This window comes from Corythoichthys intestinalis, chromosome 4 (genome assembly GCF_030265065.1).
Source record: "Corythoichthys intestinalis isolate RoL2023-P3 chromosome 4, ASM3026506v1, whole genome shotgun sequence".
In the NCBI taxonomy this organism is placed as follows: Eukaryota; Metazoa; Chordata; class Actinopteri; order Syngnathiformes; family Syngnathidae; genus Corythoichthys; species Corythoichthys intestinalis.
The window spans coordinates 21908630-21922165 of record NC_080398.1 but is presented as its reverse complement, the minus strand read 5'-3'; the positions used below and the strand labels follow the sequence as shown (position 1 = coordinate 21922165).

Genomic DNA, 13536 nt, shown 5'->3' with positions numbered 1-13536 from the left:
TCCCAATTCGGAACAATTCCATATTTCAAAGGATGGGTGGCAAGCTTATTCAAAACTGCTGTAGAAGTAGGCAAAGTAAGCCAAGCTAAGTGGTTAAGTGTGTGTTGCTGCTGGTGCACAGAGAGGGATGCTAATTAATCAGTCAATTATTATTACTTATAATTTCCTGAAAGTTGCACTGTTTGGCCTTTGAGAGCCAAAACTCAGAGTTTTAAAAAAGTGTATTAATTATTCATTTATTGTATTTTTACTTTCTTATTGTTGGGCTAGTATTTTAAATGTTTTAATTTCACGAATTTAGCACTATTTTGGCCTTTGGGAGCCAAATGTTTGTTTAACTATTGTCACCCATACCAGGTATGCAATAAAACGTCCAACTGGATTCACTTTATTAGAAATTGATGATACTGCACAGCCAGGTATCGGTATCGGAGCAACACTACAGGGTGACCCAAAAAAAAGTTTACACTCGGTTGACTGCTTGTTTAAAAGCCATTGAAACATATCTAAATAGGTTGTCATGGTTAAGTGATACATTAAGGTCACTCAATGCAGCTGGTAATCTCACGTCTCTACAATTCCTGTGCTTCTGCTGAAAATGAAGAAAAGTTTAGCTGTACCTGAATTGCTGCGTGCCGGTCTGACACCTACTGAGATTGCAGCAAATCTGAGAATATCCAGATGTGCAGTCTACAAAGTTAAAAAGAAGCTGAAAGATACTGGAACAGCCTCACGAAAACCTGGGTCTGGAAGTGCCGATCTGTGCGGACCAAAAAGTTGATTGACAAGGTGATATGTGGCCACCCCAGAGTCCAGATCTCAATCCCCTGGATTATAGCATATGGGCAACTGTGGAGGACAGTGCCTGTAAGAAGCCACAAACTTCTGTGGCAGCCTTGGAGAGGTCAATTGTTAGATCTTGGGAAAAGATGACAGCATCCTACATAAAGAAGACCTGTCAAGCGTTCCGCAGGCGCCTGGAGGCTGTTGTGACATTTAAGGGAGGACACATTGAAAAATAGAGTGTACTGTACATGTACTTTACAATAATGTATAATTTGTGATTCAATTCTAATTCTAAGGTGAATAAACATGGCATTTAAGTTGTATTATGGCAGTGTAAACTTTTTTTTGGGTCACCCTGTAGTAATTGGCACTAAGATTTCATTTTTTTTACTGTAAGGCCAATTTTATTTTCAGTATTTTGAAGAATGAATGGACCCACAATCATCTAAATTAGCTGACGCTACATTCTTGGACTGTATTGAAACAACCCAAATTCAGAGGGGTGGTTTACAATTTACAAACATTTAGAAACTACGTTTTGAATGTAACGTTTCCAAAATTGTATTTTTCAAATAAACTGAGAATGTACAAAAACTCGAGAGAAAACTTTCTTTAAAAATATTGAGTAATAGATTAAAGATAAATTACCGTAATTTTTGCACTATAAGGCGCACCTTACTATAAGCCGCCATCCACCAAATTTGCCACGAAAACGGCATTTGTTCATAGATAAGCCCCACTGGACTATAAGCCGCAGCTCTCCTCAATGTATTATGAGATATTTACTCCAAAAGATATTACCTGGTAACACTTTATTTTACAGCGGCATCATAAGACTGTCATAAAACCCAATGAACCACCATGATGCTTCAAGAAGCTTCATTTGGCCATCACTGCTCCATTGGAGGAGACAGTGAACCTCAGCTACCACCTGCTGTCAGTACTGTTGTCTAACATGCCTCTTGGCATGCATTGAAGCGCTACAAATGTAAATAATCAAAATTCATGTTCTGTGCTAATTATTCAATTACTGTTCCAGTTGTTTCATTAACTGCTAGTTTTGGTATTTGGTAACATTTTATATGACAGTGGCACCATTGGACTGTCATGAGCATTAATGAATGCCTATAACAGATGTCATTTAGTGTTATATGGCAAATTACCTCACTTTTGAATGCATGTAAAAGATCCAAGCTGGACATAAATGGAGTTAGTGACATAATTTGTCGGTTGACACTTAATGACATCTGTCATAAGCATTCAATAATGCCTATGATAGTTATGAAATTATGACAGTCTTATGACGCCGCTGTCAAATAAAGTGTTACCTCTTAACCCTAATAAATCAACAAATAAGCCACACTGGACTATAAAACACAGGATTCAAAATGAAGGAAAAAAGTAGTGTAGTCCAAAAATTACGGTAATAACATTGGAAAATTATGTTCCGACATACATCCAACAAGACTACGTCATGACATCCTGTATCTTTATTCCATTTATTGAATTCCCTCCTACGTACCGGAAATAACAACTAAAGATGAAATGTAATCAAATTACATCAAAGCTTTAACGGATCTTTGGATTTGCAAAATGCCGTACCCTTGGAATGTCATTCAGTGGAAGATTGAATGAACCTACTGATTGGCGAATGACCCCCGTGTTGTGACGTAACTGCAAGTAGGTTGATCCAGTGCCGATTCTGGCCAATGGTGAGGAAGGCTGCCTCGACGCTCGCCAATCGGCCGACACAGATACCGGAAGTAGGTGGAGCCTTCCCCTACTCCGGCCACAGACGCTGCGGTGAACTTTACCGGTGCTGAACTGCCCCCTCCCCTGGAACCAATCCTTTATCGTGAGTAAACTGAACGTCAAATTCCACCATATCCGCCATAATTTAAGTTATTTCTTCTTGTGCGAGTGGAAGCAATAACCGGTGTCGCCGGTGTTTGCACGTACAGGGCGAGAGGATCTCGTGGCCATCCACATGGCTTCGTCTCCGGCTAGCAAGTTAGCTTCTTAGCACAAGCATGCTAGCTAGCATCACCCACTTCGATTTACATGATAAATTACTCTTGTGTCTGACTTTGTCCGTAACGATAATTTGTGGGTACAAATACCTGCGTGTTCACGCGTTGTGTGCACTACATCTGTTTAGTTGGAAGGAATAGAAAAGTACCCAATTGGGCCTGAACTAGAAGCTGCTCCACTACATCTACTCAATTCCTTAGATGGCTAATTTACCCTTCGTTTACTGTAATTGTCATTGAGATACTGGACGTGTGTTATCGCCATTCTCATTCTCAATTCTAATATTCTTTGTATTTTCCTTTAAAAACAAACAAACAAATTTTACCATTACAGTAGTCATAATCTAGATACTGCAATACATCATTTACTAGTAGTCGTGATTTTAGAACTCTTTAGAACTCTCAAACTCTTTTTGGGTAAAATCACAACGCTTGTTTGTACAGTAAAAACTGCACTTAAGCACAATAATCCCAATTTCAAGTTAGTGTTTTTTGTGTGCAACCTACTACTTTATGAAAAGCTCACCTATTCACATTTTTAAGGCCACAAGAGGCATCTTGTGAGTTGAGTAGCTCTCATCTGAAGCCCATGCATGTAAAATACAACCCCTAGCAAAAAGTATGGAATCACCAGTCCTGGACGATCACTCACTCAGACATTTGATCATGTAGAACAAACTGTTGAAAAAGCTTGAAAAATAATGAATTAGTTCAAAAGTGCAACTCTTTAGCAGTCAGAAACACTAAAAGAAATGAATAAAAAACATTGTGGTGGTCAAAAAATTTTACTTTTATAGAGCAAGTGCACTCCATTCTCAGGAAAAAAAAAATGGAATCATGAGAAACAAAGAAATAACAAAACACATCTCTAGTATTTAGTAGCACCACATCTGGCTTTTAAGACAGCTTGTATTCTCTGAGGCATGGACTTGATGAGTATTTCTCATCAATTTGGTGCCTTGAAAGGTGGAAAAGCGCTATATAAGTATAACACCATTTACCAACTCTCTTTGATTGCAGTTGCCAGATCATCCTTGCAGGTCGGAGCCTTGCTGTGGACCATTTTTTTCAATTTCCACCACAAGTTCTCAATAGGGTTGAAATCTGGGCTATTTGCAGGCCATGACATTGACTGGATGAGTCTTTCTCCAAGGAATGCTTTAACAGTTTTAGCTCTGTGGCATGATGCATTGTCATCTTGGAAAACGACAAACATATTTTCAATTGAAGAGATAAGAAAGCTGTCTAAAATTTCAATGTAAACTTGTGCATTTATTGAAGATTTAACCACAGCCATCTCCCCAGTGCCTTTGCCTGACATGCAGCACCATATCATCGAGGACTGAGGGAATTTTGATGTTTTCTTCAGGCAGTCATCTTTGTAAATCTCACTGGAACAGCACCAAACCAAAGTTCCAGCATCATCACCTTGTCCAATGCAGATTCTTGACACTTTGTCCATTCATTATTCATTAATTAATTTTTCAAGCTTTTTATCTGAGTTTGTTCTACATGATAAAATGTCTGATTGAGTGCTCGCCCGAGACTAGTGATGCCATACTTTTCGCTAGGGGTTGTGCATTTGTAATATGCAATTTACAATAGAAAACAGTAGCGGCAATAGATGTCTATTGCTGTCAGTGGCAGCGAATGAGTGTGCGTGAGTTTGCTTTCAAGCGAGTTATTAATCAACCATACAATCTCTTCCAGTTTCTACCAACCTCAGAGCATGGGCAGTGTGCTAGCTGCCGCCTCCCCCACGTCCACCCCGGCTGCAGCTGGAGTGGGCCAAGGGGTGCCGGGGTTGGTTTCGGTGCCACCGGGTTTCACCATGCCCGCTGTGTCTCCCGTCTCTCCATCGTCAGAGCTGCAGATAACAGACGCCACGCAGCCGTCACCGCTCCCCAACCCGGGCACGTACGAGGAGTGCCATCGCAAATGTAAAGGTAATTCTTTAAAAAATTCATTCGATTTGGTCCAGTGACATTTTTGACTGACCGCCCCCTAAAAGCAACAGTTACGAACGTGAGAATAAATTGGAAATGAGAGGGGGAAAAAGCTTCTTCATTAAGTACTGATATTTCAGTAAGTGCTACTGAAACTTGATCACACACTTTTGATCACTTGGTTTTAAAGAGTAACCTTGTTTCTGTGGTTACCCCTTTTACAGAGGTGTTCCCTCTACAGATGGAAGGTGTGCGGTTAGTGGTGAACAAGGGCTTGAGTAACCACTTCCAGGTCAGTCACACCATCACGCTAAGCACGCTGGGAGACTCCGGATATCGTTTTGGCTCCACGTACGTCGGCAGTAAACAGACAGGACCTACCGAGGTTAGAACGGAAAGGACCATTGCTTTTCCTGTTCACCTTCGAAAAAAAAAAACTCAGTGTTGTTTAGTGCTGCAAAAAGCAATTACAGTGGTATCTCGACATGCAATCCTTTCGACATCCGACGTAAAATTTGGTCATTTGTCTCGACATAAGACGACATGCTCGAAACACGACAGGACGGCAGATTTTTTTGTGAGGAAAATCAAGACGGATTCCAAGTAGGTGGTGAAAAAAGGGAAGTTTACCATTTAAAGTAAGCTGGAAATTATGGAAAAATATGAGCGTGTTGCGCGCATCAGTGAACTGGCTCGGAATAAGTCAACAATCTCGGCGGTCCTCTGTTCGGCAGTGTTTATAAGTTAAGGTGACATTATTATTATTGAAATATCGGCAAGGAAATGACTAGCTTTGTCAGGTTGTTAATCATTTATGTCAGAACCTGTGCAACACAACACTGCTACTTTGTGCCGTAGCCAACGCCAACAACAACAGAACATTAAAAGCCGCACCTCTCTCACTCTCTTCAGTCTGTTCAGGAACAGCATGCAAAACAAAACTGCCACATTAAAACTCAATTCTTTACATTATTATTATAACATTATTCCGATTTGTATTTATAATTTATTTCTTTTGATATGTGTAATTGCCATTTGTAATGTTACCTGCAGTATTTATTTATAAAGGAGTTAGCGTAGGTTTTTGGGCTGTGGACTGAAATAATCTTATTATAATGTATTGTTAAGGGAAAATCACACTCAGCATACGATCATTTTAACTTACCAACCCGGGCTTGTAACTAATTAAATTCGTATGTAGAGGTACCACTGTATTTTGATAGTCGATTAATCAGCTTATAAATACAGTAAATCATGTTATTTCATGTTTTAAAATAAATATCTGAAAAATAAATTTGTTAGGAAAACAAAATTAAAAAAAAAAAAACCTTAATACTTCATAAATATAAAATTTTTAATATTTACTCTTAAGAGGCTCATTAAAGAAGATTTGGACAGTTATTAGCTCAATACGTCCAAACAACTGACTATCAAAATTTACACTGTTGGAAAAAAAAAACACAGGAAAACCTCATTCATTTTATTTAAACAATGTTAAAAGTGCTCTTTCTTTTAGTCTTTTCCCGTCATGGTTGGTGATATGGATAACACAGGCAGCCTCAACGCCCAAATCATCCACCAGCTTACCTCTGCCGTCCGCTCCAAAATAGCCCTCCAGGTAAGTTTCTCGCATGCAGTAAAACCTTTCGTTGAACCACACACACACACACACACACTGTATGTGGATGTCGTGTTTTCTTCCAGACCCAGCAGCACAAGTTCGTCAACTGGCAATGTGACCTGGAGTACCGCGGCGCTGACTTCACCACCGCACTGACGCTGGGAAACCCTGACGTCCTCGTCGGCTCCGGTATGACTTTTTGCATTCAGTGAACTGCTGCATATTGGTCTCTATAAGTGCACTTTTGGTTTTTTTTTTGTCAGGAATTGTCGTAGCTCATTATCTCCAGTCCATCACGCCCGCGCTCGCACTTGGTGGCGAACTCGTATACCACCGGCGACCGGGTGAGGAAGGAACGGTCACATCCTTCCTGGGAAGGTATACAGGTGGGAAAAAAACAAAGAAATTCTCAATCATTTGTGGCCACTCACTGAAGGAAACAAATAATACAATAGAATTTTCCAAGAAAAGGTGTTGTTTTGTGAGAAAGTTGCACTTTTTTTGTCATCAGGTGACAACTACGTGGCCACACTGACAATGGGAGGAGCCGGATGTCACGCTACATATTATCATAAAGCCAACGAGCAGGTAGAAGCACTAAATATTTTTTCCTTTTACTGTCCCAAACTTCAAAAAATGTCTATTGTTTATTTTAGTCTAGGGCTGCAGCTATCGAATATTTTAGTAATCGAGTAATCGACTGAAAATCCTATCGATTAATCGAGTAATCGGATAAAACAAATATTTTTTAGGTAAAGAGCAATTATAAATATACATGAGAAAACAAGACATTTAATCTAATATTGAACCAGTTATAGTCAATCAATGTCTTTATTTTTGATGTACATTGTTGAAAACTGCCAACAATTGCCTCTCAGATGTGACTAGAATAAAAAGACCAATTCACTGCTTTCACTCCAAAAACTTATAGATCTTATATAAAAAAAGATATATATATGTGTGTATAAATGCCATTACGCTTGATAACACACATCACTTAAAAGTTAGGTGTTTTCCCCATGTGTTTCAATTGAATTTCCATTTGTGTCAAGCCATTTTTAAGTTCTAGTTTTAAGTTAGTCTAAACTGTAAGTCCTGGTAGGATTTTGAGGTTTTGCAGTGTTCAAAACAAATGTATTGTAACATATCAGGTTATAATATGGCGGGGATATTTGCATGCGTTCCTGAATGCACCGCGTGACGTGCTGGGGTGAGGGAGGTGCGGGAGAGCGAGAGACGTGACTTCCTGTTGTTGTTCCACAAGTTCCTCAAAAAGAAATAATTGCAACCTAACGAAACCGGTGACTCATTGTCAACGTTACAGTATGATACCTGCTGTATTGGAGCACATTAGGGACCAGTGCTACTTGGTGTTTTATCCAGCAATGACTACTGAGCTAAATTTGACAGTTACCTTTATCATATTTTCATTTTACACCCTCATCACTATACAGCGCTATGTTTTCACAGATTAAATAAAGCCTGTATGTAAGACACGTTAGCTACGCATCGACAGTGTTCTTGATGAATAGAAACCTAGCCCTCCGCAGGGCTAACGGTACGTGAGCGAGTGACAGTAACGTTAATCTTATTTATTAGCGCTGAGAAGTGTACTGCTTTAAGATGGCAGCTGTTTACTAACACTGCTGACTCTGTCATTTCGCATCTAGTTTAACATACATGTGATATCTATGAGACGCATCAGATGCTACCTGCTACCACTGTAGCATCATACGGGCTAGTTTTTAGCAACGTTGGCATAGTTTGTAGCGGCTGTTGGCTGCAGAAAGGTTTTTTATAATTTTTAAAATCGCTTTTCTCTCTACGCACGTGACATCAGCGCGTTGTCCCGCATTAAAAGTAGTCTGTGCAAAACATGATGCTTAGAGCTGGCAAAATTAAACGATTCCTCGAGGTGAATAAAATTACTCGGATCAGTTTTTAAACTGGAGTTGCTCGAGTATTCGTTTCAGCTCTATTTTAGTCAACAAAAAATGTCAAATTCAACACACTGATTATTAGAGCTGGGAATCTTTGGGCACCTAACGATTCGATTACGATTCAGAGGCTCCGATTCGATTATAAAACGATTATTGATGCACCCCACTCCTTTTTTTAAATTTTTTATTTTATTTTTTTTTTATTTGTTTTGTACATTAGTTCCAAAATTGTTCAAAAATCCTCTCAGGCTAAACCAAACTACTATTTCGGTATCAAGTTAACATATAGCAGTAAACAAATATACAAAAATAACAGTAAATAAAAAGCTCCAGTCCCCATTCTATATCAGCAGCTTTAAACTACTTTCAATTAATTTAATGTTGTGAATCAACCGTTAAAGTTGTTAAAATTGCTCCTGTTATTCCATAATTTCTCTTTTGTCTACTTTCAACATGTAAAAGTTTTAAAACTATTTTAAAGATAGATTCAAGTCAATATTTTACCGATTTAGGAGTATTTTAGATAAAAAGTTAATTAGGTTCGCTTGGAGGGTTCGCAACAACAGCCTTGCAGGAAGTGTACTGCTTTAAGATGGCGGCCGTTACTAACGCCCGCATCTAGTTTTTTTGTAGATGTGCTGGTAACGATACCGAAGCTATAATGCAACTAGTCCTATATAAATGATATCTACCGCAACATAATGTGGCTTGTAGCAGCTTTTCGGTAGCAGTCAGGTATGTTTTTGTTTTTTTTTATATCTCGTGGCATGAGTTGAGCTAGAGCCGTGAGTTGAGCATTGGCGTTACCCGAGGGGCCGGGTAATGAGAAGCATGATGTTTAGCTACTCTCGCTCCGTCCCTAATTGCGTACCAAAGACCGCGCGGCGCGCTGAGTGTGTCGTACTTCTGCTTTACTTGGCATATTTCAATAATCGGAATTTGAATGTTTGTGAATCGTTCTCGAATCTTCCACGGCCGAATCGCGAATAATCTAAGAATCGGAAATTTTGCACACCTCTACTGATTATTAACATTTTTGATAAACATTTTTTCAATACAGCTTCAGTACAATGTAAAAAGGTTTACAATACTTAATGTTTTATCCAATGTTTACTTAATTTTAAATGTCTAAATATGTTTTTAAAGGGGACCATGGATATAAAGACTTGTAGTGCTTAAAAGACAAAATGTAGTATGAGTTAAAATAATTTGAAAAGCAAAATGAACAGGAAAGACTGGTTGAGTTGAGACAAGAATGGGACAAAACCGGGGTTCTGCCAAAATGTGCTACATAGGCGAAATGTCCTACAAGAGGCGAATTTGACACCCAAAGTACTACCGTGCGCTTTCAACTTGTTTTGTTTAGATGCATACAGGCAGAACATACTAAAGATGCCTTAAGAAAATACTTCAACGTAGTAATATCAAATAAGGGTGGTTTAAATACACTACATGACTAATGGGGGCAACATATCAGCAATCTGCTTTGTTGCAATGGATGTATGTCATACTCCCATGTGATACATTAAAACTGTTTAGATCAATCGGAGACTCAGATCTCCATTCTCCAAGCTGCTGAACAGGACATGTTTTAAAAAAAAAAAAAATCTGCTTTTAAGCTACTGCAAGTAAACACAATGCTTAAAAATATGAGCGGGAAACACATGCAAAAAGTATTTTGAGGCAGTAAAAAAGGTAATAAAAGACTCAATAAAAACACAAATAGTAAGTACTCGCTGCTTTTCCAGGTTTGAGCATGTGTTGGATGTCTCGCCGCGTAGGAAGGAATTGCAGAACACGGGTAGTGTTCGCCAAGTGACAATGACAGCTGTGGACTCCGCACTGTTGCTGCATGCAGAAAGCGTTCAAGACAAAAAATGAAAGCGTTCAAGACCACACTGTGTAGTAACATTAAGTAACCACAAGGACCATGTTTTGTTTTTCCACATCGATAGCATGTGTACTAGTATATTGTTTATCGATCTATTAGCTCTATTATCAGTAACTCAAGTCCTCAGATGAAAACCAATAAATCTGTTACGGTCCGTGAATGCGGAAGCAAGGTAGGACCCCAAATAGAGCTGTCCCGACTAGTCGACATAGTCGACGTCATCGATGACGTAAATCTGTTGACGAGCACAACATCCTGTCGACGGTTAATGAAGGGTTAAAAAAAATATATGCGTGGAAAGTTCAGAATGTCGGACGCTCTGTATGCAAGCGGGGAAAGCGGCACAAAGCCAAAAAAAGCGCACCAGTGTCCAAAACATCGACTTATTTCAAAGAAACAAAGGAGGGTACACTCTTTGTGTCCTGTCTGTTCAATGCCAAGCTTGGCTGCACGTCAGTCGTGAATAAACACCTAAAGCGCCGTCACCCAGTTTGTGAGTCCATCTAACTAACGACATGTTTTATTGAAGTTGCTAAGCCTGTCACGATATGTAATACAAACTCAGTCAGTCACACTCCAAACTCCACTATGGCCAAGACCAAAGAGCTGTCCAAGGACACCAGAGACAAAATTGTAGACCTGCAGCAGGCTGGGAAGACTGAATCTGCAATAGGTAAAACGCTTGGTGTAAAGAAATCAACTGTGGGAGCAATTATTAGAAAATGGAAGACAAACAAGACCACTGATAATCTCCCTCGATCTGGGACTCCATGCAAGATCTCACCGCGTGGTGTCAAAATGATAACAAGAACGGTGAAAAAAAAATCCCAGAACAACACAGGGGACCTAGTGAATGACCTACAGAGAGCTGGGATTACAGTAAAAAAAACCTACTATCAGTAACACAATGCGCCACCAGGGACTCAAATCCTGCACTGCCAGACGTGTCCCGTTGCTGAAGAAAGTACACCTCCAGGCCCGTCTGCGGTTCGCTAGAGAGCATTTGGATGATCCAGAAGAGGACTGGGAGAATGTGTAATGGTTAGATGAAACCAAAATAGAACTTTTTGGTAGAAACACAGGTTCTCGTGTTTGGAGGAGAAAGAATACTGAATTGCATCCGAAGAACACCATACCCACTATGAAGCATGGGGGTGGAAACATCATGCTTTGGGGCTGTTTTTTTGCAAAGGGACTAGGACGACGGATCTGTGTAAAGGAAAGAATGAATGGGGCCATGTATTGAGAGATTTTGAGTGAAAATCTCCTTCCATCTGCAAGGGCATTGAAGATGAGACGTGGCTGGGTCTTTCAGCATGACAATGATTCCAAACACACAGCCAGGGCAACAAAGGAGTGGCTTCGTAAGAAGCATTTCAAGGTCCTGGAGTGGCCTAGCCAGTCTCCAGATCTCAACCCCATAGAAAATCTGTGGAGGGAGTTGAAAGTCCGTGTTGCCCAACGACAGCCCCAAAACATCACTAATCTAGAGGAGATCTACATGGCGCAATGGGCCAAAATACCAGCAACAGTGTGTGAAAAGCTTGTGAAGAGTTACAGAAAACGTTTAGCCTCCGTTATTGCCAACAAAGGGTACATAACAAAGTATTGAGATGAACTTTTGGTATTGACCAAATACTTATTTTCCATCATGATTTGCAAACAAATTCTTTGAAAATCCCACAATGTGATTTTCATCCCCCCCCCCCACATTCTGTCTCTCATGGATGAGGTTTACCCATGTTGACAATTACAGGCCTCTCTAATATTTTCAAATGGGAGAACTTGCACAATTAGTGGTTGACGAAATACTTATTTTATCCCCACTGGATATCAATTTATTCCTGAAAACATATTCAGCACTCAAGTATTTTTTGTTGTTGTTGTTGAACAACATGTTTGAACAATGTATGGCTTTCATATATTATTTTCTCTTTTTTAGTCCCAACCTCCAAACCTGTTTAAATGCAGGATTCTAAATAATCCATGCCTCTGTTTTTGCAGTCAAAGCCAAAATGAGCCCAAATTTCAGATTTATAAAAGGACTAATCCGAGAAACCGCTAGAAGGCAACATACACAAATCTCTACTCGGATTAGTCTAATGTTGTTGTTACTTCAGCAGACTGCAAGGCAATGCTGCTGCGCGCTGCCAGCTACTGGACGGGAGTAGAAGTGCAGCCACTGAATTATTTCCAGATAAAAAACACTTGTAAGGATCGATAAAAGGATTTTGAATCGATACGAGAATTGCGTGATGTAATGTCAGGAAATATATCTCAGAATCGATTTTTTTAACACAAGTAAAAACACATAATCATTGAATTTAAAAAAATGTTGAATGCATGTAGTGACATTTCTACTTTATTGATAATCTTTTTTTAATTTGCAACAGTTGCAGGTAGGTGTGGAGTTTGAAGCCAGCACGCGAATGAAAGAGACCACGACATCTTTGGGTTACCAGCTGGATGTGCCCAAAGCCAACTTGCTCTTTAAAGGTGAACTGACTTGGACTCCATTTTGGATGAAGCACATACGTACGGTAGTTCATAGTCTGCCGCTCTCTTCCAGGTACCGTGGACAGCAACTGGGTGGTAGGTGCCACGCTAGAGAAAAAACTGCCTCCCCTGCCGCTCACCATGGCGCTCGGAGCGTTCCTCAACCACCGCAAAAACAAGTTCCAGTGCGGCTTTAGCGTTATTATCGGTTAGAGGGGCCCGTAGCCGCTGCCCTCAACGACCCGGCTCGCGGGGCGCCGCTCGGACCGACAAGGAGACACACATCATATACACACAAAGGAACTCGGACTGAGTTTTTCCCATTAAATTCAGAGACGCTCTTTTTACTACTGTGATTTCTGGGGGGAAGACGCCACAGAGAAGACCACCAATAAGCCGGGACTGGCCGAGCCGCGCCTGCGTGGTGTTGCACACTCTTATTTACTTCGGGAGGAACGTCGACGACGTGGTTGTCGTGTGAAAATCAAACCAAGTCTGTGCTTAGACGTAATATATGGTGATGTGTTATGGACGCAAATAAATGTCACTACTTTTTCTAAACATGCCTGCGGCCTGTCTCGATGAAACAAGACTTTATGACAAAAAAACAATTCATATAATGAAAAAATGTGTGCTAATGTTGTGCATACTATGGTCGGCTTTCAAACTAGGGTTAAGGTTCCAAAGTAGGGATTAGAACCCAAGTTAGGTATTTAAAAGTAATTGGACGACCATAGTAGTCCAAATGCACTGACACAAGATCCGTATCTGCAGAAACCCTCCACCAGACAATATTATTCTATTGGTTTCCAAATGTTCTTTGTAC

At 40.0% G+C, this 13536-nt stretch overlaps 1 protein-coding gene across 1 annotated transcript; it reads left to right on the top strand.

The window, feature by feature from the left end:
* The first annotated feature begins 2538 nt into the window (after window positions 1–2538).
* Window positions 2539–13280, top strand: tomm40 (translocase of outer mitochondrial membrane 40 homolog (yeast)). Its single transcript, XM_057833212.1, has 9 exons — window positions 2539–2641; window positions 4527–4762; window positions 4987–5147; window positions 6279–6380; window positions 6467–6572; window positions 6647–6769; window positions 6895–6971; window positions 12608–12710; window positions 12784–13280. The coding sequence occupies exons 2-9, from the start codon at window positions 4546–4548 to the stop codon at window positions 12921–12923; spliced, it is 1029 nt and encodes a 342-aa protein (XP_057689195.1). The 5' UTR covers window positions 2539–2641; window positions 4527–4545; the 3' UTR covers window positions 12924–13280.
* The last annotated feature ends 256 nt before the right edge of the window (window positions 13281–13536 follow it).

Excerpts from the sequence above, each read along its gene's own strand:
- tomm40 (XM_057833212.1), top strand. The coding sequence starts at position 4,546 with ATGGGCAGTGTGCTAGCTGCCGCCTCCCCCACGTCCACCCCGGCTGCA. Across the intron at positions 4,763-4,986 it reads GTGCCATCGCAAATGTAAAG|AGGTGTTCCCTCTACAGATG; the intron begins GTAATTCTTTAA and ends CCCCTTTTACAG. Across the intron at positions 6,573-6,646 it reads TGACGTCCTCGTCGGCTCCG|GAATTGTCGTAGCTCATTAT; the intron begins GTATGACTTTTT and ends TTTTTTTGTCAG.